Raw genomic sequence first — 27714 nt, 5'->3', positions numbered from 1 at the left:
AATGCAGCAGCAAAGAGATGAAAGAGATTCAAAAATTGACATAACAGTCAATGAGATACATGAATTGAAAAATAGGCAAGCTTGGATTGAGCAGATCCTTAATAATCTACTCTGCAGATCTAATGGAAAGCCAGCTGTTACTTGCACTCCGATAAATTCTACCTAAAAGAAATGCAGTTTTGCCGATGATGCCATTTGTATGGCTTGTATCATTTGAGTTATTTCGACTTGTTGTGGTATTTGAGAATTTTTCCTGTTATTGTAACACTTTAGCTTTTTTCCTGTTATTGCTATAGTTTGCAATAATTGTAACAAATTTTCAATGTAATGATTATTTGATCTTGAGCTTTTTTCCTGTTATTGCTATAGTTTGCAATCATTGTAACAAAATTTCAATGTAATGATTATTTGATCTTGCACTCGGCCTTAAACAGAACTACTAGTATGGTCTCACAATTTTTTATCATTATACTTTGCAAGATTTAGCGGATGCCCCAAATTCAGTGCATCTCCACCGGCGGCCCCGATAGCGATTTGGGGGCCTGCGTCGATTTAGGGCTCGCACCGGTGCGCTCCAAACGGCGCCGGTCATTTGTCGAGCCCAATAGAATCGCCGGCATCCCATGCCGGCCCCTTTGACAAGGGCGCGAATCGGGCACCCCGGTTGCCTTTGCGGAACGACGGTTTTCTCTGGTGGGGGCGCCTTGTCCGCGAGAGGACGCGACGGTTCGCATCGGCCGCGACGCGGAAAGGTTGGTCGTCGGCGTTTAAGGTCATGTAAGAGGTAGTTATAGTACTCTTATGTGATTTTGGTGATGTGGAGGAAAAAGAATGAGGAGAGAGAAGGACTATGTGGTGCCGATTCAAAGAAACCGGATCAAGCAGTACAAGTGGGACCCAGCAGAAATATGACATGCATATTTTACTTATCCTAAAGCAAGTGGCCCACTTCACCAAGCCATGCACATTACCTCCGATTCATATTAATTGACTTCAATGTGGAGTATCAATTCCATCACAGATGAGTCGAACCAAATTGTTGGTTCGCTTTTCCTGTCAGAACCTATGCATAGATGCTCTGTTATGTGCGGAACCGATTCAATGGACGTTTTGGTTCGCTTTTGATACACATAGTGCATGGTCTAAAGTTACAGACAGTCTGTAGGCTTCTTACAGACAGCTTACAGACACCATTTTTGTTGTTGTATGAAGGGTGTCTATAACTTATACTCATATATAGCTATGACTAAAAATACTAGATAACTTACAGATAGACTATTGTATACACTGTCTATAGCATTGTCTATACTCCGTAGATGACATGGAGTAGTATTACAGACAACATCCGTCTAAATCAATGTACATGCCCTAATGGCGCGGAAACCGAGGCAAATGACGGCCACGAGGGCAGCGACTGGCCATGCGGCGTCCAGTCGCCTTAAATGTGGGCAGTTGCTACCGCTAGATAGGACGTACGCCGTCCACCACCACCGCTCCATTCTCTACTCTCCACATCAAGATGCCCGCCGTCTGAAGACCACCTACTCGATGGTTGGCCTCAACGGTCGCGCGCTGCCTCCAGCACCACCGCAGCCGCAGCCGCAGGCCGACGACGAGCACAGCTCCGACGAGGACGAGGGCCCATGGTTCGAGGCGTGGCACGATGTCTACGTAGCAGAAGCGAAAGCAGAGGTGGCGGAGGAGGCAGCGCAGTCGGGCGAGCCGCCGCAGGCCCCTGCCGACCCGGAGCAGGCGGCGATCCTCGCGTCGCTGAACACACAACGATACCAGCGGTTGAGGGAGGAGGAGTGCGAGTTCGTCAACGACGCGAACCTCGAGCACGTCCTCGAGATATCGCGCCAGCGAGCGGCCACGGAGGAGGCGGGACGCCGCCTCATGGAGGCAGAGCGACAGAAGCTCGCAGAGCTCAACGCTCATCGCCACTACGACGCGTTCGCTCGCCAGCAGGCGAGGCGCGCAGAGATCGAAGCTTCTCGGGAAAGGCTGGAAGCGCGGGGACAGCGCCGCTGGCAAGCCCCTGCGACCCCGGCCGCCATGCTCCACCGCCAGATGCGCGAAGCAACGGAGGAGAGGCGGGCATGGAAGCAGGCGGCAATGGCGAAGAACAACGACGAGGCAGGGCCGTCGAGCGCCCCTACCGACGGCCAGTAGACCAGGATTAAGTTTATGTTTAGTTATGTTTAAATTCGAGCTACTTTGGTATAAATTTCGTATGAATTTGGGTTTTTAGATGTCAATTTAAATTTTAAAATCTATCGGGGCTGCCGTTTTGGGGCCGCCGGTGTGGGAGCTGCGTCCCCAAATAGAGGATGTTGTGCCGGTGGAGATGCTCTTATAGATAGATAATGATCATGGTAACAGAAAAAATCGTCAACGTGACGATGATTTGATGTTGCACTCGACCTTGAACATAAGTACTAGTACGGTCTCACAATTTTTTTAATCATTATACTTTGCAACATTTAGCAGATGCGCCAAATTCAGACATAGATCATGATCATGGTAACAAATTTTCAACATGATGATGATTTGATGTTGCACTCGGGCTTGAACAGAAGTACTAGTACGGTCACTCAAAATTTTAGCATTATACTTTGCAATGGATGCACCAATTTCAGAGATAGATCATGATCATAGTAACAAATTTTCAACGTGATGATGTTTTGATGTTGCACTCGGCCTTGAACTGAAATACAAGTACGGTCTCACAATTTTTTATCATTATAATTTGCAAGATCTAGCGGATGAGCCAATTTCAGAGATAGATGATGATCATGGTAGTAACCGGTATTTAATGTGATGATGATTTGATTTTGCACTCGGCCTTGAACAGAGGTACTAGTACGGTCTCACATTTTTTATCATTATAGTTGGACCTTAGCCAAATTCAAAATCTCATAGCGGCAAAACTTTCCCGCCCACAAAATACAAAAATTTCACACGCTTCCAAATTCCCATTCTACCCCTGTGGAGATGACAGCAAGGTCGGTTGGTGGGGGGGTATGCCCGTCATTTTTTGGATCACCACCTCCCTAGCCTGGAAACCCTCCCAGAAAAAATTCATTTCCCTCAGACCACCCACCGGAACTTCCCAAGTCCCTCTCTCCCACCTCCACGACCACCGCACCGGAACATCCCCGCCGGACTTCCCTGGCCTACCCGAGCCCTCGCGATCCTCGTCATCCGGCTGCCTGCCGGAGCCGCTTCATCGACGCCGTCATCAACCGGACCGGATCATCCCCGCCGTACCTCAAAACCATATGCTCATCCAACATTCTACCGCAGTCGCTTCAGCTGAGCCGCTTCGCCGGATCCGTCTTCCACCGCATCGGATCTTGCTCACCGACACCGATGTGCATGAACCGGATCTGCTTCATCGGCGCCTTGCATGATCTAAACTCTTCTACTGTCACTTTTCTATTGCTTGCCTGCAAGTTCTTGTTTAATCTTGGGGGAACCTGTTTGTGCTAACGACGCGCCGTTACGTTTTTGCAGATGAGATGAGTAACCATGAAGTGTAATGGCCGTCTCTCCAACCCCAAGTAGCACATGTAGCGTACTTCATCACCGGATCTATCAACCCCAGGAAGATCTGTTGTGACTCCCACAGAGTGCTTCTCCTAATGTAAGTCCATTGTTTTAGCGCCATGTTCTGGGTCCAGATGCTTGTTTGTCTGAAGCTCTTTTAGTTCATTCCTAGCTATGACCGTAACACCTTGCTATTTTCTAGTTCATTGCTAACTTTAAGCGATTGAACATTTTGGTTTGCATTCCCTGCTCTGTAGATGTAGCCATCATAACTTCTATCTTGCTCAGTCGTTGTTACAAAAATTATAGGTATTATAGTAACATCCTGCTATTATTTAGTTCATGGCCAATTTTAAGTAATTGCACATGTTGGTTCGCATTCCCTGCTCTATAGCTTTTGGCATCGTAACTTCTATTTTTGGTTTACATTCCCTGCTCTGTAGATGTAGCCATCATAACTTCATCTTGCTCAGTCGTTGTTACAAAATTTATAGCCTGCTACTATGTTGTTCATGCCAATTTTGTACTCCCTGAACATGTTGGTTTGCATGGGACTCGACAGTAGTAAGTCTGCTGTTTCACTCTAACATGCTCTGTTATAATGGTTGTTGGTATGCGGCATGCACTCTTTGTTTGCTTATTGTGTGCATTACAATGATCTTCTTATAACGACGAAATGATGAGTTCCAAATTCTTTGGCAAACAATATTGTAGTGTCTTTGCCTTTCCATTGTTGCTGTCTTAACTTGTAATGTCTTTGTTTAAGATATAGGTGCTGCATGGACAACTTAAAAGATTGCTGGATCGCTTCATTGTATTGCTAGGTTTAATTACCATTCAATTTCTCTGGGTTCTGTAATATTTTTTCAAAGCCTTGCAGCTGATGTAATATTTAGTTAGTTTTTATAGTTCTTTCGCACATTTTTTCTTTGGTGCTTGTGGTAAGTGAGGCTATCGAGAAATCAATGCTGCGTAAATATTCTCAGTATCTAAATCACGAATTCCCATCCCTTAAACGGCCGAATTAAGCGAAATCACATATGTGCCGGCCCGCAAAATCCTAAAGCGCCTATTATGCCGGCATATAAACAGCAACTAAACGGGCTGGCCCACTTACTTATTGGACCAGCCCACTTGATTTACCGTGGACCCCACACTCTAATTGGGCCGGCCCATTTGCTTTAAGGTGGACCCCACCCACTACTGGGTCGGCCCACTAACTAGCTGGGCCAGCCCAATTGCTTTTGTGGTGGACCCCACATACTAAATGGGCCGGCCTTTTAAGTGGAAAGTGGGACCCACCTGTGTTTTTGGCCCGGCCCACTTGCTATATGGTGGACCCCATATACTAAATGGGCCGGCCCTTTAAGAGGAAAGTGGGACCCACCTGTGCTTTTGGCCCGGCCCACTATCTTGTTGGCCGGCCCACTTGCTATATGGTGGACCCCACATACTAAATGGGTCGGCCCTTTAACAGGAAAGTGGGACCCACCTGTGCTTTTGGCCCGGCCCACTATCTTGTTGGGCCGGCCCACTTGCTATATGGTGGACCCCACATACTAAATGGGCCGGCCCTTTAACATGAAAGTGGGACCCACCTGTGCTTTTGGCCCGGCCCACTATCTTGTTGGGCCGGCCCACTTGCTATATGGTGGACCCCACGTACTAAATGGGCCGGCCCTTTAGCAGGAAAGTGGGACCCACCTGTGTTTTTGGCCCGGCCCACTATCTTGTTGGGCCGGCCCACTTGCTATATGGTGGACCCCACATACTAAATGGGCCGGCCCTTTAACAGGAAAGTGGGACCCACCTGTGTTTTTGGCCCGGCCCACTTTCTTGTTGGGCCAGCCCATTTGATCTATTGTGGATCCCACGTACTAAATGGGCCGGCCCGATAGCAGGAAAGTGGGACCCACATGCTAATTGGGCCGGCCCAATAACTTCTTGGGCCGGCCTAGTTGTTTTAAGGTGGACCCCACTAGGTAAATGGGCCGGCCCGATAACAGGAAAGTGAGTCCCACATGTCTTGTGGGCCGGCCCTTTTGCCTGTTGACCGGTCAAACGAGTGCATTCGGCCCGGCCCACATGCTTAGTGGGCCGGCCCATTAAAGTTTTGACCAGTCAACCTTAGAGGTTAGGCCCGGCCCACGTAACTAATGGACCAGCCCAGCTATATAGTTGACCGGTCAAACTAAGTCAGCTGGCCCGGCCCGCAAACTTAATGGGCCGGCCCGCTTAAGACGTGGCAGGCCTCGTGTGGGCCTACCATCTACCACGGGGTTCAAGCGGTTAACGCCGTTAGCTTGCGATTAACGGCGTACGCCACGTGTCGCCTTTGCATGACGTCGGCGATCAATGGGCTCCGGAAACACTTCTGCAACGGTCCGATTTTCCGTGGCGGAAGGGCGCCCAAGCGCGACGGACCGAAAAAATCGTCGTAGGACTTTGCCTGACGCAGTTTCGACAACAGAACCCATATCGTCGGGTTAGGCCCATAGGCGACGAAAAATACCCCTTAGCGGACGATTTTGAGACGTTGTCTATCAGAACTTTTCTTGTAGTGACTAGTGTTGACGTCAAACACACAAAACACAAAAGGGCGGGAAATGTTCTTTCAATCTCCCCCTTTTTGGTGTTTGATGACAACACAAGTATTTGCAAGGAATGAATAATGTAAACAACAAGAATGTGAGAGATATAGTGGAGCTCCCCCTATATATGAGCATTGATACATAAGAAGCTCCCCCTATATCTTGCATCCGTCTTCCATGGGTTAGCAATACAACATAGTGATAAGCATATAGATAAATAGATCATGCACACATAGATAACCATAGAAGACTCACATCCAGAGTTTACCATACACATAGATAAGGTTCCAAACACATAGATAAAGTTCACAAACCACATAAACTAAGAACATAGTTCGACACCACAAAGATAAATGGAATCACAAGCGATAAAAATCAAAGCCAACACGAGCTTGTGACTCCCCCATGCAAATACCCAACGGAGAGCAACCTAATAAGGTCTCACTCTCCCCCTTTGGCACCAAGGAACCAAAAAGGGACAGGAGAAACTACACGTCCCAAGGGTCGGCGTTAGCCCAGCCGGGAGGAAGATCCGATGGAGCGCCGGGGTAGGGTGGAGTGTGAGGAGGAGACTCGATCTCGAGACCATCTAGAGGGAGAGGAACACCATGCTGAGAAACCCACTCAGCCTCCAGAGTGATATTCTCCTCGGATCCGGGAGGAGACACTTCCACATCTAGAGCCCTCATAATGCTCTTCTAACGAACCCGAGACTTCTTGGCCTCTGCATGCTGCTGATACTAACGGTGATTAACGGCAGAGGTGAGACAAAAGATCTGTCGCATGCGGCGAGCAAGCTTAGAAGCCCAGCTAGGTGGCTTCTCAACCATGGGGGAACATCTTCTATGGGCGCGTTGTGGCGCTTGACCCTAAGAACCTTCACTTCATGAGATGTGATGTTGAGAGGAATAGAGTGAAGAAGGGTAGTCTGACAAGTATCAACCCAAGTGTCTTCAATGAGCTTCATAATGTAAGGAGAAAATGAGGGAAGCTTTTTCTCCATCACACATGACCACATCTCATTGTAGATGTAGTCCATCACATCAAGCCTCTCACCGGTGCCCTTCTTAGCAAAGGAGTTTGCCATAAGATCCACTTCATATAAATGCAACTCATCAAGGTTGCCACCCTTGGGTCCAATGGTTTCCCGGTAGACACGAAGCATGATGTCCCAAGTAGGGAGAAGATCCGCACTCTTGCCCGGAATACCCCAACCTTTAATATAGAGGTGCTCCAAGACTTCCTTGGTTTGAGCAAATGAACTATCATGACACCTCCAACCATTTGCATCCACGCCCGGAAAGCGAGGGTATCCAAGAGCATTTCCAAACTTTGCCAAGTTAGACTCAAGGAGGGTTTCATGAGACATCCACCGGAAAGTTCTAGCTTCATCTTGATCAAAGTGAACGGTGGCATAGAATTGTTGAATCAACCCGATGTCGTAGTCCTTGTTGAGCTCCATAATGGGATAGAGCCCAAAATCACCACACATAGCATAGGCTTCTTCAAAGTATCTTGTGGCGGCCATCTTGGCGGTGTCAATGGCATGTTGAGGGGCTACCCCCTTCTTGAATGGAACATAGACCTCATAAAAGATCTCCTCTTGAGTCTTGTTGTGGAAACGCTTATCCCCAACCCTATTGTTTCGTGGGGTGGGGTAAGGGTTCACATCCCGGAGCTCCTTGTACTCAAGATACTGCATGTTCTTCACCGACACATGAATATTCTTGCCACGAACTGCGGTGACTTATGCCTTTGAGCCGATTGTTGACGAGCCGTGAGCTTGGATGGTCGAGTGTGCTCAACTTCTTCTTCTATCTCATCCACATGACCCTTGCCTCTCTTCTTGGAGCCACCTGGGATGCAACCAACAGGATAGGGATGATAAATGAGTGTACACAAGCAAGGAGGTCAAAAACCAGAGCCTGCACAGAATATTGAGTACACAGCAGAAAACAGGCCAGGCCGGAAGTTCCGGTGAGAACCGGCGGAAGTTCCGCCCCGGGGCGGAAGTTCCGGCGCAAAAGGCCGGAACATCCGGCTGTTCGAGGACAGCGAAATTTCTCACCAGATTCGCGGCAATGGCATTGTGAACTGCACTACCACAACATCCTATGCAAGATCTAGTAGGGAAAAGGCATCTAGAGATATTTTACCATAGCTTAACCTAGAGTATGCCCTATAGTTCATCTAGTGAAACTGTAGTACCACAAAAACACAGGTATTCAAGCGGTTGCATCTCTGAACAAAGGATTCAGATTCTGTTAGATACATATGCTCTTAATGCTTATTTAATTACTCAGCTCTGCCACTGCTTTTAGTACCGACTTTCAGTTTTCTACTTCTTTATAAAGACTTTGATTCCTAAGTAGAATTAGGAACTGAATATCTACTACTTATATTTTTTTTGAATTGTGTTTGTAATTTTGTCCTCTGTTCATGGATGGCAGATACATGACAAGCTATCCAAGCTCTATGTGGAGGCCTGCCATGTAGAGAAAGGTTCCTGATTCCCGTCGGAGTGGTAAGCACGGGGTCGTTGCAGCGGTACACACACGCGTAATACGGATACATTGGATCGCTGACCACGCCGCCGTGCACCGAGAGCATCGTCTGAAACATCCTCAGACAGGTATGTCTGTCAGTTTCTCGACCACAAGGAAATAGTACGTAGTACTCACTACCGAATCAAAACATGTTCTCTGAATTCACCATCCATGTCTGGAACCTATTGCGGGTGAGGGATATGAGGATGGAGCAGGCCACCGCCCTGATCACCCCCCGGACGAAGGCTACAGGTGCAACAACAGGCCGACGCAGCAGCTCAACACGGCCACACTGTGCAGCTATATCACCGGCCTGGAAGAACAAGACGAACGAGGCTTGATCGATGTGCATCGGTCCTTTGAAGATGATGACACAAAATTTATTGCAGATTCTTTTTTTTTGGTTTCGTTTCACCAAAACATACTCTGTAGTTCTTATTTGTGAAGTCGTGTTAGGTTTCAAGCAAGATTTGCTCTGTCAGTTTGATGTGATATAGACAGACTGGACTTTTTGCCTGGCAAATGACGAAGGCCATTGTACGTGGCTTTGCAAATGAAAAGTGTATTTGCCCAATTTGTCCCGAAGCTAAGGTGCTTTTTTATGGTTTCCTTGAGTTTCAAGGGTAATGTGTCAAATAAAATTCTCTCATTCCTAAAGAAATTATTAAGGTAGTTGTCTATGTGCTTTCATGTAATAAGTTTTTCAAACATAAAAGTGGTCAAACGTGTACGTTCAAGAACATTTTGTGGGGGTGGAGGTGCGATGTTCCTTGCTGCCAATCCACCGACGCCCCTCCACCTAGAGCAGGTGGCCTGCTCCGTGCTACAACTCTTATAGACACGCGGGGATCACTAGGGAGAGGATGAGCGCCGACAGTTCGGCCTGTGGGGCGAGAGAATGTGCGCCGATGGTTGGATGCTACAGCCCGATTCCACTCGATCATATTTGTCGCGCTACCCTATCCCTCCCATGTCCGGTGCAATGGACCTCTAGACATTCGACATCACTATTTTTTATTACCAGGCGACGCAATTAGGTGCCATGGATCTGGAAGAATAATTCAATTTATGTGTTGTAGCTTTTTTTTAGAATAAATTATGTGTTGTAGTTCTTTATCGAGGGAATTTTGTACTTGTGTGTTGTAGGTGGTCTAGGCCACCGGAGCGACACCACTTTGATCCTTGGGCTAGAAAAAAGGCCCAAACTAGCTAAAGGGAAAAAAATTCAAGTAAATAAAGAAAAGAGGGGGCCGGCAACTGAAGGGAAAAGGCCCATATTTTTGGGGCAGCGCTAGGAATCCGCATCCGATGGAGGCAAAATCTATACACCGACCAGGTCGGTGGCTACCGGCCACCGCACACCCCTGATCGGGTATGGGCCAGGCCCATTTGTGGCTGTTTAGCCTCGTTTTTTCCTTTTTTCTTTTTATCTTTTCTGTTTTCTTTTTTCTGTTTTCTTTTATTTTTTCTGTTTTCGGTTTTGTTTATATTTTTTTAGATTCGAAAATTTTAATTTTTAAAAATTATTCAAATTGAGAAAATGTTTAAACTAAAAAATATTCAAATTTGAAAACCGTTCAAATTTGAAAATCGTTCAAATTCAAAATTCATTCAAATTTGAAAATTGTTCAAATATGAAAATCATTCAAATCGAAAAATCGTTCAAATTCGAAATTTGTTCATATCCAAAAAAACGTTCAATTTAAAAAATTATTCGAGTTAAAAAATTGTTAAAATTTCGAATTTTGAAAAATATTCAAATCCAAAAAAGTTCAAATTTTAAAACTGTTTTAGTTTCAGAAAACTGTTCAAATTTTATGAAAAACTTTTTCTCGAATTTTTTTTTAAAAGTGTTAGATTTTAAAAACGAAAATATAAACAGAAAAGAAGGAAGAAAAAGGAAAAACTCACCTGATGCAATGGGCCGCGGCCCACTGGATCGTGGGGGGGTGTGCGGTGCCTTCCACCCACCGACCAGGTCGGTGGCGAGGAGCTCCCTCCGATGGATGAGCTCCCATCGGACCAAAGAGTAGCCGTACGATTGAATGGATCATGGACGTTGGTTTTTCAGTGCGGCCCGAGTGAATTTTTCCTTAAAACAAGGGCCTGACTGCTCCCGTGAGCCCAATCTCAGGAGTCAGAATACGCAATGAATTACTCTCTAGTCTAATTCCTCCAGATTATTTTTTGGAAATCAAATCCAGTTTTAAAGGAAAGTGATAACAAAAATTTCAGGCACGCAGATTTGCTTCCGTAGGAGCAAAAAAAAAACGACGTTGTTTAATAGTGCTTCCGATGCAACTAAATTTTGCTTCCATTACACTGAATTTTCCTTCATTCTAGAAATATTTATTTTAAACGTAGGAAATTATGTGGACTGTAGAATATTAGCTTCCGTGGTGAATGGATTTTCTGTGATGTAGCATACCATAATTAACTTGTGTCCTGTGTAAACGTGATACAGATTGCACAAAACGTTGGTAAATTCGAACTGTTCAAATATAATGCACTAATTTGAAAGCACATAGTTTACTAGTTTGGCCGAAGCTTCATTCAGAAGCCTAGGACGCATAATGCACTATATACTAGAAGCATGATCAATGTATTAATGGAGCTTTCTTCAGATACGGGGGAAGCATACTGTGCGTTGCCAGACCTGCAACATTTGTTTTTGTGTATGTACAGAAGCTTCATTCTTATTCTTGGAGAAAATGTTAGTGCTCCATGCATTCACTTGAATATTTCGGACAAAATACATATTTTCTTTCTTCATGTTGTCAAAACACACAGCTTTATACTTTCATATCACATGTTTCCATCTAACCGAAAAATACACCGCTAACGATTACATGTATGCTTGAAGCAAAACAGGGACATGCTTCTGATTTATGAATAACTGAAATATTCTTCAAAATAAGTATAAATGTCTACTTTATCAACACTCGTCTGCGAATCTGCAATACAATGCTTCCAAGGAAATTGAATCGCTCCCGTTCAAATGTAAGTCAGTTTCAACCGTCCTTCATCCCTAACACTACATCTTTAAAACGATGTGCCGTAAAATGACTTTCCAGGATACTAGGTGGACAGAAAAAGGAAGAGTTACAACATGTTAGGTGGCAATACACATTCAAATTTCACAGAGGTGATACATGCATCATGTGCAACACAAATGCAAAATATAGGAAAGATGTAACAATGTTCAAAAATTAGTGCGCTCGCACATGGAAAAAAGTATACAAACTTAAGGTGTATGGTTGTAGTGAAGCAATCTATATATCTGTAAGAAGCAAAAATATACATATGAAGATCAAGAAGCATGTATACATTGATATGAAGCACGGTATACGTAGATATGAAGCACGGTGTTTATGTATATATATACGGGGCACAATATAAGTAGATATGAAGCATGGTGTATGTATATACAAAGCATGGTATACGTGGATATGAAGCACCATATAAGGTGCCATCAGAGTAAAAAAGGCATGCACATAATGTACACTACAAAAGAATTAAGAGCCTTATTACCTGATCGTTGAAAACAAAGAATTAACGGATGTTATGGCGTGTAGCCTATGGGAAGCACCTAGTGGACGCATACAAATTAAACCAAATTAACATGTTTGTAAGTAAATATGTATCCATATAGTTTCTAAAATATGGGAATAGTCCATAAGTGGGAACTTGTGTGCCTAGGTAACTACATGCAACTAGGATAATCTAACATGAACAGAACATCAATTTGACTAAAATTATTCTTTTAGCAGAAGCAGCTTCGTAATCTAATATTATAGCCTATCCAGTATGAGATCGCATAGAAAATGACATCCACGAAAAATTAATTAATGACAACACCAAGAGGTTAGTAGAATCGTACTGCACCTGCTGCAACTGATCCGGAGATGAACGTGCTCGCACACGATGCGACATATCCCAAGCTGCCGCAATGACATCCCAGTCTGCACCTAGTCTTGGGGATTGACACCACCAAGAGAGTGCAGAGGGGAACATAGACGCCGTAGGAGAACAGACCGTGGTAAAACTGCAAGCACCATACCACGGCCATGATTTGCCATGTCGGACCGGCATGCCTGCCGGCATCGGAGTCATTCCTGATGGAGGCACAGGTTTACGATCTGGATTGGAGGTGCGGCGCGGCAGGGAGAGCCGAGGCTCTAAGTGTGGGCGTGCGGCGGCGTGGGAGAACAAGGTCGTGACGCGCCGGCAGAGCTGGGCCGCGGGGCGGCGGATCAATTTGGGGATCGATATGAACGAGGAGAGACAGACGATTAACTGACCAGTAATTTTGGAAATATAGGTGGTGACGTGCGTGGACGTTTGATTGAGGCAAGATGGACGGAGCCCGATCGGTCCGATAAATTGTTTCCCATCGGCCTGCGATAGGTAGTATTTACCATATTTTTGTAGGATCGAACGTAACGCTTTCGTCTTCTCCCTCAACCGCTTGAGAGAAAGATGTCATGGCGCCGCCACATGAGTTTATTTACTGCTTATACCATAGCTATTGACTATTGGGGAGCCTTGGTTTCGCGGGGGCCGGGCCGTCCGCCCCTCTCTCCACTCTCTAGGGTCGGGCCTGACCACCAGCGGTAAGATAGGCTAGGTGACCCGGAGGAATGGAACCTGGGTGCGCGCGCACCCATTTACGAAAAGTTCAAAAAAATGCTATTTAAAAGTTTCCAAAAAATGTAAAGTAAAATTTTGCATGTAGATATTATGTTGATACTTACTCGTGTGTGTTTTCACGGAAAAATACCATTGTGTGTGGCCTGTATAAAAATGACAAAATGTCTAAATGAGAATAGTGAACAGGAATTGTACTATTCACAGGAATAGGAATTTGCATTTTGTCATTTTTGTGTAGGTCACACACAATGGTATTTTTTCGTGAAAACACACATGAGTAAGTATCAACATAATATCTACATGCAAAATTTTACTTCACATTTTTTGGAAACTTTTAAATAGCATTTTTTTTGAACTTTTCGTAAATGGGTGCGCGCGCACCCAGGTTCCATTCACCATTAGCAAGAAGAAACGGGAGTGGACCAGCACTGAGATTGAGAGAGAGGATGATAAATTCTTGGCTGCTTGAGAACTAAAATTATCTGTTCATGACTTTAAGATGTGTGCACAATTATTCGAGAGTTCGGCCGGTCGAAAGGACAATCTTCTTTTACAATTTTCATAAAACATATAAAACATATGAGAGGTTTGGGTCGTACAGAATTTGGTTTCAGTCCTACATTTTTGGTTCCGTCGATTTGGTTTCATCTATTTACCACCATCGAATCAGGCTAGATGGATGGTTATTAGAAGTGCCAATCACTGTAAAACCTGTACACAAGTTCTCGTGAAAAATAAATTGTGGCTTGTATAATAAAACAATTCATGTGCTCTAAAATAGCTTTTCACGAGATATTTTGAAGCTCCAGTGCATAGTGGACGGCTAAAGCGTGTTGATAATGTTAAGAGAGAACGGGGTAGACCACATTTGATATGGGAGGAATCCGTAAAAAAAGATCTGAAAAAATGAAGTATCACCAAAGAACTAGCCAATGAAAAGATGGCATCGATCGTCCTTCTCGAAATAGGCTTTCGCCCCGCTATATTAATATAGCAACCAACCGATACATCAAACACGCTGGGTTGCAGCACAACCAAGCCCAAAAAGAAAAACAAGAGAAAACAAAGCCGACACCTACAGCTTGACAAGAACAAGAACAACTCGCAACCGCTGCGCCCTCCGGAGAATGCCACCACACTCCTAGCACGCCGAAGCGCCGCGTATCAAGCAACACCTTCAACAGGTTAAGTGACGACGCCACTGCCGCCCGGACTAGTCCTAGGGTTTCCCCCGATATGCTGAAGGGATTGGGGAGGAGGGACTACCGCCGCCCTTCAGGAAGGCAAGGCGACATCCGCAGGAGTCACCGCGACAGTGTCGGGCCTGCCGACAAGATTTCTCTCGTCCACCAACCTACAAACCCGGACGATTTGATGTACTCCACCAAACTTGCCGCCCACCAGCACGCGCCACCGCGATCTTGAAGCCATCCTCGCTGTTGCGCTGTGGTCGTCGGAGCAGGGCCTAGACGTAGAGACGAGAGACAACCGGGTCGGGGGTAGCAGCACCTCAGCCGAGCGGGAGGGAACTAACTCCACCGCCTTCGCGGTAGCCGACCGGACATGGCAGCGAGGTCAAACCCGCCCGGCCGGGCACAAACGGGCCCGCAAAGACCCCACTACCACGTTGCAGCAGGCCGGCCGGAGCGCCGCCGCCACCCAACCACCGCCGTCGCACCTACTCCACCTCCAGGGAGCACAACCGGCGCGTCATGCGCAGCCCGCCCGCCCAGCCCCTCCGGGCCCCGAATCGGGCCCAGATCTGGGCCGAGCAGGCCCTGCCATGGTCGTCCGCCTGCGCAGCTTCGCCGCCAACGGCCGTGCCGTCGCTCCTCCACACCACCTGACGCACGGGTTCCACCCGCCGCGCCAAACCGCTGGCCGGCGAAGAGCACCGCCGCCCGCCAAGGTCCCCACACCCCCGCCGCCGCCACGGGTAAGGACGACCCGCCGCCGCCGCGGCACCGCCCGAGCAAGGCTCGGCGGCCCCCGCCGACGGCGGCAAGGGGGGAGCGCGAGGGGAAGGGGAACACCGGCTGGAAGAGGGCGCGGCCCGGCCGCCGCCGGGGGCGGCGCGGTTCGCGGGAGAGAGAGGGTTTTTTTTTCACTATCCGAGCCACCCTGAAAAGATGGCCTACCCCACGCCACGCTGGAAATGGCCTACCCCACGCTGCCCGGCCGATGGTTGACTCGACTGTCGACTCCCTCGAGTCTTCACCCCGAGACCCACTGCTAGTGCTACTTCCCCTCCCCTCCCCTCCTCCGCCTCTTCTGGCCCCAGACCAATCAGGCACATCCATCCACATCCCGGTCCCCGATTACGGCGCCGTCGTCTCCATCTCTGCAGCTCCGCGTCGCCCGTGTGTCTTCGCCACCGCGCCGTCTGCTGCTCCGGCGAGCTGCTGAGGCAAGGAAAGTCGCCGGCCGCTACACCGACGGCGCCGCACCACTGCACCGCCTCGTCTGGAGTCGCCATCGGCTCGGATCGACATGATGCCAAACCCAATCGTCAGCGCCACCATGGGGGTGATGAACCCTCTCCTCGGCAAGCTCGCCGCGCTGCTGGGAGACGAGTACAAGAAGCTCAAGGGGGTGAGGAAGCAGGCCTCGTTCCTCATGCGTGAGCTCGGCTCCATGAAAGCTGCCCTCGAGAAGCTGGAGCTCATGGGCGAGCTGGATCCGCTGGCCAAGAACTGGAGAGACCATGTTAGAGAGATGTCATACGACATGGAGAATTGTATTGATGACTTCATGAGCCAATTTGGAGGTGCCGACGCTAATGCAGGCCTCGTCAAGAAGACGGCTCAACGCCTGAAGACGTTGCGGGAGCGTCATCGCATTGGCCATCGAATGGAGGAGCTCAAGGTTCTTGCTCTAGAGGCAAATGAGCGACGCATGAGGTACAGGATTGATGATTGCGTCGATTCTAGTTCTAGTGTTGTGCCTGTTGATCCCCGAATATCCGCGATTTACAAGGAGGCAACAGGCCTTGTGGGTATTGATGGTCCCAGAGAAGAACTTGTCAGTCGGTTGGTAGATATTGAGAAAAAACTCAAGGTGATAGCCATTGTGGGATTCGGCGGTCTGGGTAAAACTACACTTGCCAAGCAAGTGTACAATAAGATTGGTGGGCAATTTGACCGTAAGGCATTTGTTTCAGTTTCCCAAAAGCCCGAGATGACAAGCTTTCTCCGTGGCCTACAACTAAAGCTTGGAATGGAGGAGTCTTCTAGCATTTGTGAGGTGCAAGACATCATCGACCGTCTTAGAAAGCATCTCATGTCTAAAAGGTACTTACTTCTAGTTGATATGGGGCTGCATTTTTATGGGCTAGCTTTAAATAATTGTGAACCATTTAGGATAATTTTATATACTTGTTCTAATGGTGGAGGTGTTTCTTAGGCCAATGTAAAATCTTATGAGACTATGTGGCCATGAAAAGTTGATCTCGTAAATAGTCAATAGCAAATTCGTATGATAGAACATAAATTTTTTGATGCAACTTATAATCAGACTTCTGCAAAAATTTCAACAGGTACCTTATTGTAGTCGATGACTTGTGGGATCAGTCAGCATGGAATATTATAAGTTGTGCCTTTCCCGAAGATGGTAATGGAAGTAGAATAATTGTAACCACACGACTGAGTGATGTGGCCTTCGGGGTGTGTCTTCATGACCGTGAGTGCATTTACAAAATGAATCCACTCCAAGAGCAAGACTCAAGGAGGTTATTCTATAATAGCCTTTGGTTCTGAAGATTTATGTCCACCCCAATTTAAAAAAGTTTCAGCTGAAATTTTGAAGAAGTGTGGTGGACTACCACTTGCAATCATCACTATAGCCAGCTTATTAGCTAGTTGTAGATCAAGGAATGAGTGGGAGGCCATAAGGGATTCTCTGAGCGCCAAGTTTGCCACAAACCCCACCTTGGAAGAAATGAGGAGTATATTAAACCTCAGCTATATGCATCTTCCTCTTTATCTCCGTGCATGTTTTCTCTACCTTGGCATGTATCCAGAGGACCACAAGATCAAAAAGGTTGATCTTGTTCGACAATGGGTGGCTGAAGGCTTTGTTTTTTTTCGATCAAGGAGCATAGCCCCGGCCTCTGCATCCAAAGGATGCACACAGCTTCTTCTTTATTAAATTATTCGCAATGCCTTACAAGGGGAATACAAAGATCAACTCGAAGCCACCTTCCTAGCGACAACTCGCTATACCTACGATGAAGGGGGGACCAAAAACAAGGCCATACTCCCTGACGGTACACCTACACACATCATCCAAAAAGCAAAACCCTGAGGGTGCGCCATTGCACACATCACAGAGTTCGCACCGCCATCTATCTAGAACCCATCTCCAAGCGAGATCAACGCATTGACTATGCCAGGCCCGCCGTAGATGTCACCATAACACCAAACAGCTCCACCATCCTGCACGCGTCCAACAATCCTCGCCCGTCTTCAATACCCCGCAGCTCCACGCCGCTGAGACACATCGACGACAACGTGGTAGATGAACACCACACCACCAAAAACCACCTCCATCCAGCCGCTACTCCAAAAACGATGCCCCAAGAGGTAGCACGACGCAGGGTGCGCCGTCATCGTCCGATCCTGGCCGGATCTAGGGTTTCCCCCGGAGCAGCATGAGTGAGTACCCGCGGACTGCGACGACGATGCCTTCAAGAAGGAAGCGACGCTTAACGCCGCCATCGCCCGCCACTCGTGGCACGGTTTTCACCGGCAGCCGCAAGTCCCCTACTCGGCGAGAGCAAACGGAGAGGCCAACAAAGATGATGCCTTCGCAAGGGAACGACGCCAATAGCCGCCGCCATCATTCGCCAAGAACGAAGTCAAGGCTCGGTGTTCACCGGTGGCCCCTTCGCCGCTATCTCGTCGTCGACTAGATCTTCATCACCGGGGTAGAGGGATCTCGTGATCCGCCATCCCAGCAACCAGCCGACCTCCTCCGGCGAAGAAGAAGGCCGCCTCCACCGTCGAACCCAAGGCTGCTGCCCCGGGCGACCTCGTACCGCGGGAGAAGCCCAAGATCATCGCCCCACACCGGCGCGAGGCGGAGGGGATGGCGCTGTCCGCCACCACCAGCCACCACCGACTTGCCGCCGATGGGAGGCGGGGAGGCCGCAGCACAGACTAGCCACCGTCCCCGTCCATCTGCGGGAGGCGGGAGGGCCGCCGTCCCTCCATCCCCGTCCGACCCGCCCAGCCATCCGGGAGGGGGAAGGGTCGCCGCCGCCGCGTCGTGAAGGCTCCATGGCCGCCGTCCCCGCCGCGTCACGAGGGAGGGCCGCCGCCGCCGCCATGCCCCACGGGCTTTGCCCGGCGGCGCCGCCGGCGGCGGCGGCGGAAGGGGCCTAGGGTTTGGGGGAGGTGGGGGTCGGGAGGAGGTCGGGAGAACGGCGTACTAAAGGGAGGCTAGGTGGGAGCGGCTTGAGAGGCTAGGTTAGTAATGTACATGGATCAAATTTGGAGGATGTTGCAAACAGTTATTTCCATGAGCTTATCAATAGAAGCATGGTTCAGCCTGAAGATACCCTATGTGGGGATGTGTTGTCATGTAGTGTACATGATATGATGCATGATTTAATCTTAAGCAAGTGCGGTGAAGATAATTTTATCTGTGTGGCATATGATTGTGAAGATAAGACATGGCAGCATGGCTGTAAATACAAGGTCTATCGATTATCTCTGAAATCAAGCGCTGGTGGCGCAATGTTGGGGGCAGTTGCTAGTAGCTTATCACAAATTCGATCACTTGCATGGTTTGGAGAGTCGAAGTACTCACTTCTTCTTTCACAATTTAAGTATCTCCGTGTGCTTTTCTTTGAATATCCAGGCTACCGGGATATGGTAGTCGACCTCACTACAGTTGGCCACTTGTTTCAGCTGAGGTATTTGAAGGTTTCAGCAGCATCAGCTAGTATAGAGCTTCCTACAGAAATTCACAGGCTTGTTCATTTGGAGACACTTGATATAGATGGCCGATCGGCACAAAGCATCCCATCAGATATAACAATGTTGCGCCGTTTGTCCCATCTGATTCTTCCGCATGATACAGGACTGCCAAATGGGATTGGGAACATGAAATCACTACATACTCTACGATGTTATTGCATGGGTAAGAGCTCATTGGAAGATATTGAGGGCCTCGGCGAGCTCACTAATCTGAGGGAACTGACACTCACGAAATCCTACAAGTTCGATATGGTGAAGTCAGGGGTTGATGCTTTGGTCACCTCCATCGGAAAGCTCCTTGACCTCAAATCTCTATACCTCGCTTGCAATCTTGAACATTATGTTGACTTGCTGGACTCATTATCTGATCCTCCTCTCCGTATGGAGAAACTACGTCTACGAGGATGGCCATTCTACAAGGTTCCAAAATGGATTGGTGATCTTGACTGCCTACATACCCTGTTTCTGTGTATTGAGCAGTTGTCAACTGACGATATTCATGTTCTTGGGCAGCTGCCATCCCTGGTCTACCTCAGTCTCAAGGTGTTGTGTATTCCACGAGAGAGGGTTGCCATAATCTGTGGAGGAGGATTATTCCCAGTTCTGGAGTGCCTTGCTCTCAGATCCCGTGATGATGATGTTACGGCATGCATGGAGTTCAAGACGGGGGCTATGCCCAAGCTACGAAAGCTCGTTCTAGGAATACATGATAGGTGGGGTGGAAGTGCGATGCCAGTTGGCATGGTGTGCCTGTTATCCCTTGACCAAATCTATGTTGATAACATGTCATCTGTCCATGATGACCGTGATCTCGAGTCTACCTTCAGGAATGCAGCACAGGTGCACCCAAGACGCCCTTCTGTTACAATCTTTTGATCGGCCTTCACTGTAACTTATCACCGCCCTTTTCTTTTTTACTACTACGTCTTTTAGTCATTATTCTGCTTATTTTTCGACAAAGATTATTCTGCTTATTTACCGTGTAAGAGCTTTGGTTTGTTAATTTCTCACATACCCTGTAATATCTGATTTCATGGTTTGGAATGGAATTATTTGGTCGTACCTGATTCTTGGCTACCAGAATACAGTTGCTCCCTCCATGATTTGATTGGGAATATGTAAATGAAACTTATCACTTGGTTGAAACTTATTACATCTAGATAACGCTTGGTTATGTTCTGTTTCCTTTGCAAAGTAAACTAGACCGTTTACGCGATTGCTTGATATTATGTGAGGTTTTCATTATCTGGACACCTATATTTGTTGCATCTTTGCCATCCTTGTTTGATTTATGTGCCATTTTAATCAGAGCGCACTAACTTTTTTCTTTTCAACCAATAATCATTGTGATGCCCAAGTTTGATGAAGTAAAAGAACTCTGATCCCTCCTCTCATATCTCTTTGTTCTTCTTTTTCTTTAAGTCGCAAATCAGGGTCTACATCTCACGTCGTCAGTCACACCGACCTCGAGATATTACGGAACCTCCTTACTTGTTCGTCTCCGGCTGTTGCTATTCCGTCATGAAGGCGGAAAATGACAATTGTGATGTTAATCTGTCAGATCAATTCCCCCTTTATTTGAGAAACTTTCTTGTTCTTTGAGTCTTCTCTATGGGGCTTTGCTCAGCTTGACTACGGCACCGTCTTCGTAGAAATTAGGATGCTAATCGTTTTCGTTTTTATTTTTCGAAATTAGGATGTCAGTTCCGTCAGTTCACAGCCCAGCAATCTTTGTGTACGTTTTTCCTCGCTGAATTTTCCAGACGCGCGTTTTTCTTTCCAAATGCGTCGTTGACTCGGCTTCCGCGAGTCGGCCGCCCCGAAATCCCCACCCAGATATTTGCCCGGCCTCTCCGCCCGCCATGACCAGCCACAAGCCCATAACACCTCATCCGTCCACCTCCGGCCGCGGATTCGCGAGCAGCCACCGTCTCCCCGTCTTGAGCTCTGACATGCCCGTTGGACTTCTACGGCGCCACTGTACCGCATCGCCGTGACGCTCGCCTGCGAGCCGATAGGAGGAGGAGGAGGCTCGGATCGAGATGTCTGCACCAATCGTCAGCGCGACCATGGGGTGATGAACCCCCTCATCGGCAAGCTCGCCGTGCTGGTGGGCGACGAGTACAAGAAGCTCACAGGAGTGAGGAGACAGGCCTCCTTCCTCAAGGATGAGCTCAGCACCATGAAAGCTCTCCTCGAGAAGCTTGAGCTGATGGACGACCTCGATCCCTTGGCCAAAAACTGGAGAGACCATGTCAGGGAGATGTCCTACGACATGGAGAATTGCATCGACGACTTCATACACGATCTTGGAGGTAATGATGTGAAAGCAGGATTCATCAAGAAGGCGGCTAAACATCTCAAGACGTTACGGAAGCGTCATCGCATCGCTGATCGGATGGAGGAGCTCAAGCTCCTTGCCATACAGGCAAATGAACGACGCATGAGGTATGTTTAAAAATGTATATAGGAGCTTCTCTCCCAGTTCAATTCACATGAAGCCGGTAAATATGAAGTTTTTCTTGTTCTATGCAAAGGTACAAGATTGATGATTGCATCAGTCCTACTACTGGCATTATTCCTGCCGATCCTCGCATGTCGGCAACATACAAGGACGCAGCGGAACTTGTGGGTATGGACGGCCCCAAGAAAAATCTTCTATGTTGGTTGGCCGATAGCCAGAGAAACCTCAAGGTGGTGTCCATCGTGGGATTTGGAGGGGTCGGTAAGACTACACTTGCCAAACAAGTGTATCATGAGATTGGTGGGCAATTCAGTTGTAAGGCATTTGTGTCAGTTTCACAAAGACCTGATCTGACACGCCTCCTTAGTGGCCTACAACTGAAGCTGGGGATGAAGGAGGAGTCATCTCCCCATTGTGAGGTGCAAGACATCATTGACAGTCTTAGAGGGCATCTCACACATAATAGGTACTTATTTTCTTCTAATTGTTTTTTTGATAAAGGCAAATAATGCCCGGCTTTAGATTAATAAACCCCCAAAACAAGGTATGCTAGCTAAACCAGATTTACTATTTCAAACATTTTTCTTTTAACTCGTGCACATGATTGGTTAATTACTTGTGAAAATAGTGTTATATTACTAGCACTCCTCTAAACACTAATGACATATGTATGTTCTATGCTTTTAATCTAACGCAAAATCTTGTCAGGCTTTCTGGCCATTGAAAGGATGAGCTCCAAACTATGTTATCTCCTTCTCATACATGACGGTTTAGAAATCATGCAGTTATATCTATAAGAGTGTATATAACTCAGTCGACTTAGAAACTGTTAATCATGTCCGATCAAGATCTCATTCTCTTTTGCATGATCCTCTTGTTTACATTTCATGGTTCCAAAAGCAGTGACTTAGAATTAGTTATTTTACTATATATTCTCACTCATTAACTAGATTTTTGTGTTTTTTTAAAGAATGGCGGGGATAAGATACCCTTAAGGAGTTTATTTTTTGAATAATAAGAACCCAAATTTATATCCGTAGGAACTTGAACCTGTATAGCTGCATTGTATGTCTACTCCGCTAGTCAAGTTAGCTAGGCTCACTTCTTAACTAGATCTTAGTCTTGTCAGATCGAACATCTGCGTGATTCAGAAGTGAAATAGAGGACAACTGCATTTTTAAGATGACTCTTGAAATCAAAGAATCATATGTAATGAATATCCGAGAACTAATTCAGCATGTTTTAAGATAGATGAATTAACTAATTACGTACTACCCATTTGCAACATCTAGTGAACCAACAAAAAAAAGGTAGTTCTGATACCTCAAACGTCTGAAACGTATCCTCTCGAGCCTTCTGTCTATCAAGAACACCTCAAACGTCTTGAATCCTGGCGCTGCTGCTTCTGCGTCATCTTTTTATCTCCGGCTCAGGCTTGCTGGAATCAAAGAAGGTGAGAGGGGAGGAGGGGGAAAAAATCTGGATTGTTATTAAATTGGAAACAGCTGACATCATATAGCAAATTGTTACGTAAAATAACGGCGACACCTGAAGAAATAATGGTGTGGCTGTCATACCAGGATGAGCAAAGATGCAAACTTGAGATTGGCATATGAAGGATAGAAATTGGAGGATCAACTCTATTTTAATCTCCATTGAGTATGTAACTAAAGTCGAATTAACATAGCTACAGCTAAAATTCTTTAGGCCGTGGAAACCCCCTTTTGTAGGTAGAACTAAAATTGTTAGCCACCAGATCATCTATTGATAAGATTAGTTCGATAAAAAAACTTTAATTCTTATACATGTATAGAAATGTATGTGCCCATGTTATTATTTATTAATATAAAAAAGAAAGTCGTAGTCTTTTTTTGTTCAAGCATTTCTAAGATAAATTATGGTGTATTTTTTTCACTGAGCCTTAAAGCGTCGCACAAAAATTATCGTTGTCTAGGCTTGAATATTATGTGAACATGCTATATTGACCTAAGGAATGTCTTTTTGTGTGTGTTCATTACCAAGTTTAGGTGGTTTCATCTGCACCTTGTAATCATATCATAATTAAATGCATCTACATATGTGAAAAAAAATCTGCAGGTATCTTATCGTTGTTGATGACTTGTGGAATCAATCAATGTGGAATACTTTGAGTTGTGCCTTTCCAGAAGTTGGAAATGGAAGTAGAGTAATAGTAACAACGCGAGTGGAGGATGTGGCGATTGCGGTGTGTCAAAATGACCGCGGCTGTGTTTACAGAATGAAACCCCTCAAAGAACATGACTCAAGATTGTTATTTTTTAAAAGAGTATTTGAGAGAGAAGATAGGTGTCCACCTGAGTTTAAAGAAATTTCAGCTGAAATTTTGAAGAAGTGTGGAGGATTGCCACTGGCAATCATCACTATAGCTAGCCTGTTAGCCAATAGTCAAGCAAGATCAAAGAATGAGTGGGAGAGTATAAGAAATTCTTTGGGTGCAAACTTTGCTAAAAATCCCACCCTGGAAGAGATGAGGAGTATACTTAACCTTAGCTACATGAATCTTCCTCTTCATCTCCGTCCATGTCTCTTGTATATTGGCATGTATCCAGAAGACCAGGAGATCAGGAGGGCTGATCTGGTTCGACAATGGGTAGCTGAAGGCATTGTTAGTACTTCTCATGGATCAGATTTGGAGAATGTTGCAAAGAGTTATTTCAATGAACTTATCAATAGAAGTCTGATTCAGCCTGGAGAAACCATATGCTATGAGGAGGTGGTGTCTTGCAGAGTACACGACATGATGCTTGATTTGATTCTGAGCAAGTGTGTGGAAGAGAATTTTATCAGTGTGGCATATAATTGTGAAGACGTGGCAAGAATGCATGGTTGTGAGTACAAGGTTCGTCGATTGTCCTTGACATCAAGCGCCAGTAGTGCAACATCTGGTATCGTCGATACTAGACTGTCACAAGTGCGCTCATTTCCACAGTTTGGAGATCCCAAGTACCCAATCCCTCTTTTGCTATTTAAGTACCTTCGGGTGCTACTGCTTCAGTTCTCAAGTCAAGAAACACCATACGATAAGGTTATGAAAGTGGATCTCACTCCTATTGGTAGATTATTTCAATTAAGGTATCTGAAGGTAACAGCGTTGGGTTGCCGCATAGATCTCCCAACTGAAATTCGAGAGCTTGTTTATTTGGAGACGCTCGCAATACATGGTCCCTCACGACTAGCCATTCCGTCAGATATAGTTTCCTTGCCACGCTTATCATGCATGATTCTTCCAGGCGGCACAGGACTGCCCCACGGGATCGAGAACATGAAATCATTGTGCATTGTGCATTGCCTTAATCTAGGGTGGAGCTCGCTAAACGATATTAAGGGTCTTGGTGAGCTGGCCAATCTAAAGGAGTTGAGGCTCTCCAGGAGTCATAGTTATAAGTGGGGTGACAATGTGGTGGCACAGGTTGATGCTTTGGTCTCCTCAATTAGAAAGCTTCATGAGCTCAGATTCCTCACCTGCGATTTCATGACTCCTAAATACGATGACGATCAACTGTACTCATTATCCAACCCTCCTCTCTATATGGAGCAGCTTCATCTACCAAAATGGCTGCTGAAGGGAGTTCCTAAATGGATTGGTAACCTGTGTTGCCTCCGTGGCCTCTCCCTACGTGTTGAGCACTTGTCGACTGATGAGGTTCATGCTGTTGGAAAGCTGCCCTCCCTCGTTTGGCTCAGTCTCAATGTGTTGTGTATTCCTAAGAACATCTCCAGCAGCAGCGCTATATCTGCGCGCTGTAAAACGCTGAACCAGCGCGCCGTATCCGCATGCAGCGCGCGGAGCCCGCGAGCACTTCGCCGGAAGCTCCAAAACGGCGCTGGACAATGCAGCGCGCATGCAGCACTTCAGCAGGCGCTGCATAGTACCGCGCGCTCGACCAGCGCAAACAACAATCCAACATATGCATACATTCTACTAGATCAAACAAACATGAAATAAATCAAGCATAAAATGACTCAACAAATAGCATTTTTTTTCGAAAAAGACTCAACAAATAGCATAGTTTAACCAAACATATAGTTCATCACAAGGACAAAGTTCAACAACGATGGACAAAGTTCAAACACGATAGACAAATAGCAAAGTTCATACATATTGACAAAGTTCATCTCATTTGTCAATATGATCAAATCCATCTCCATCTTCTTCGGAGTCTTGCACGATGGTGTTGGGAGTTGAATCTCCATGTGCTTCATTAGTAGACGGAGTTGGATCAACCAAAGAAGCCATGAATCCTCCCGGCGGTGCTCCCATGCCTCCCATGGCGGCATGCCCACTCATCCCACCCATGCCACCCATGGCGGAATGCCCACTCACCCCACCCATGCTTCCAAGACCCATGCCTCCGTAGCCTCCAAATCTTCCGGGTTGTGCTCCCATGACTCCAAAGCCTCCGGGTTGTGCTCCCATGACTCCAAAGCCTCCGGGTTGTGCTCCCATGACTCCAAAGCCACCCATGCCTCCATACCCCATCGGTGCTTGTCCCATGAATCCATAGCCTCCCGGTGGTGCTCCATAGCCTCCCATGCATCCAAAGCCTCCCGGGACACTCATTCCTTCATTTTGCGCCTTCATGAGGTTTGCCAACTTTCTTTTTTTGTCTAACACTTCGTCGCGAGCAAGGTTGATGTACTCTTTTTTGTCTTTCATCCATGTCAGAGGTGTCCATGAAAAAGAGCTTCCTCTCTTCGTCCAATAGACGTTGATGCTCCTCATTGGCAAGCTTCTTCTCCTCCATTGCCATCCTCCTCTCCTCAGCGGCCGCCAATCTCTCCTCCAACGCCACGCGCCGCGTGTCGGCCTCCTTCTTGTCCTCATTGTACTCCTTTCTTGCTTTGGCCATGTTCTCCATAGCTATTGCTATGTCATCATCCCCGGACTTCTTTCCCCTCATCTCTTTGGCTTTCCTCCGTCCAAGTTCCGGCCTTCTTGTGTTCGCAACCGAGTGAGGAGTAGAGCTTCTCTTCCTATCCTCGCCGCCACTTGATACATCATCATCAATGATGGTTGCCTCCGCGGTTGCTTGTCGTGCCAACATTGTTGGCACGTCCACTTTACCACGGTTTGTCCACTTCTCCTCATCTTTTAGCACATCATAGCAATGGTGCAATGTAAAAGTCTTTCCGAGGACCTTCTTGCCCTTCTTGTCCTTCTTCCCCTCATCTCGAAAGAAGCCTTGACTCATGGAATTCTACATTATGAATTAAGTAGAATAGATGAGTAAAGAAAAAATAGATATGCACATTTGAATAAAATAGATATGCACATTTGAATAAAAATAGATATGCACATGTGAACACAATAGAACAACTTACTCTATCACTATCGTTGGTGCCACTTCGGTTGATATCATCAACCGTCTTTTGCGCACTTGCCCACCTTGAACAATCTTGGTTGATGACCGACCAACGAGACCGAAGAGAGCGGCTCGTGCGATCAACTCCACGGGTGTTGGCATCAAAGTACTCCCTCATTCTTATCCAATATGTGTCTCTAGTTTGGTCGGTGCCAATCGACGGATCCATGCCAATCTTTAACCAAGTCTTGCAAAGCAACACATCCTCATCTACGGTGTAGTTTATCTTCCTACCGGTCGGAGCTCCCACCATGCCCTCGCCTTCCTCATCCACCTCCGCGTACTCCTCTTCCACCTCATACACATAGTTGTCATGTGCAAAAGATGAACCGCCAATCTCCATAGTCTCCAAGAAACTATCGTCATCAACACTATAATTTACGCACATGTCACAATCCTACTAGTGAACATTTCATCCATGTCAAAAAAACAACAAAAGAAAAGAGATTTTACCTTGTCGCCATTTCATCGAGCACGTTGCGCGCGGCGGTGGCGGCCGCGGTTGGCGTCGGTCGTCGAGGAGCCGGTGGTGGA

The 27714-nt window shown here is 46.8% G+C and overlaps 2 protein-coding genes and 2 pseudogenes across 2 annotated transcripts in view; all 4 read left to right on the top strand.

Moving 5' to 3' along the window:
* Positions 1-8650, top strand: part of LOC139832344 (uncharacterized) — a 51926-nt gene extending 43276 nt beyond the window's left edge. Inside the window, exon 4 of the mRNA XM_071822078.1 lies at positions 8591-8650. Within this exon, the coding sequence (XP_071678179.1) occupies positions 8591-8650 (60 nt within the window). The remainder of the gene's footprint in view (positions 1-8590) is intronic.
* A 6928-nt stretch (positions 8651-15578) lies between these two features.
* Positions 15579-20381, top strand: LOC127308354 (disease resistance protein RGA5-like; annotated as a pseudogene).
* Positions 20382-20968: 587 nt separating this feature from the next.
* On the top strand, positions 20969-23869 carry LOC127308355 (disease resistance protein PIK6-NP-like; annotated as a pseudogene).
* A 487-nt stretch (positions 23870-24356) lies between these two features.
* LOC127310602 (disease resistance protein RGA5) lies at positions 24357-25763 on the top strand. Its single transcript, XM_051341261.1, has one exon. It carries the CDS (start codon positions 24357-24359, stop codon positions 25761-25763), a length of 1407 nt encoding a protein of 468 aa, XP_051197221.1.
* The last annotated feature ends 1951 nt before the right edge of the window (positions 25764-27714 follow it).

The sequence above is a fragment of the Lolium perenne genome, chromosome 6 (genome assembly GCF_019359855.2).
Source record: "Lolium perenne isolate Kyuss_39 chromosome 6, Kyuss_2.0, whole genome shotgun sequence".
Lineage (NCBI taxonomy): Eukaryota > Viridiplantae > Streptophyta > Magnoliopsida > Poales > Poaceae > Lolium > Lolium perenne.
The sequence above is the reverse complement of the archived record's forward strand: the minus strand, read 5'-3'. Positions and strand labels throughout refer to the sequence as shown.

What these genes read in the sequence shown, in the direction of transcription:
- LOC127310602 (XM_051341261.1), top strand. Translation starts at nt 24,357, where the DNA reads ATGTATCCAGAAGACCAGGAGATCAGGAGGGCTGATCTGGTTCGACAA.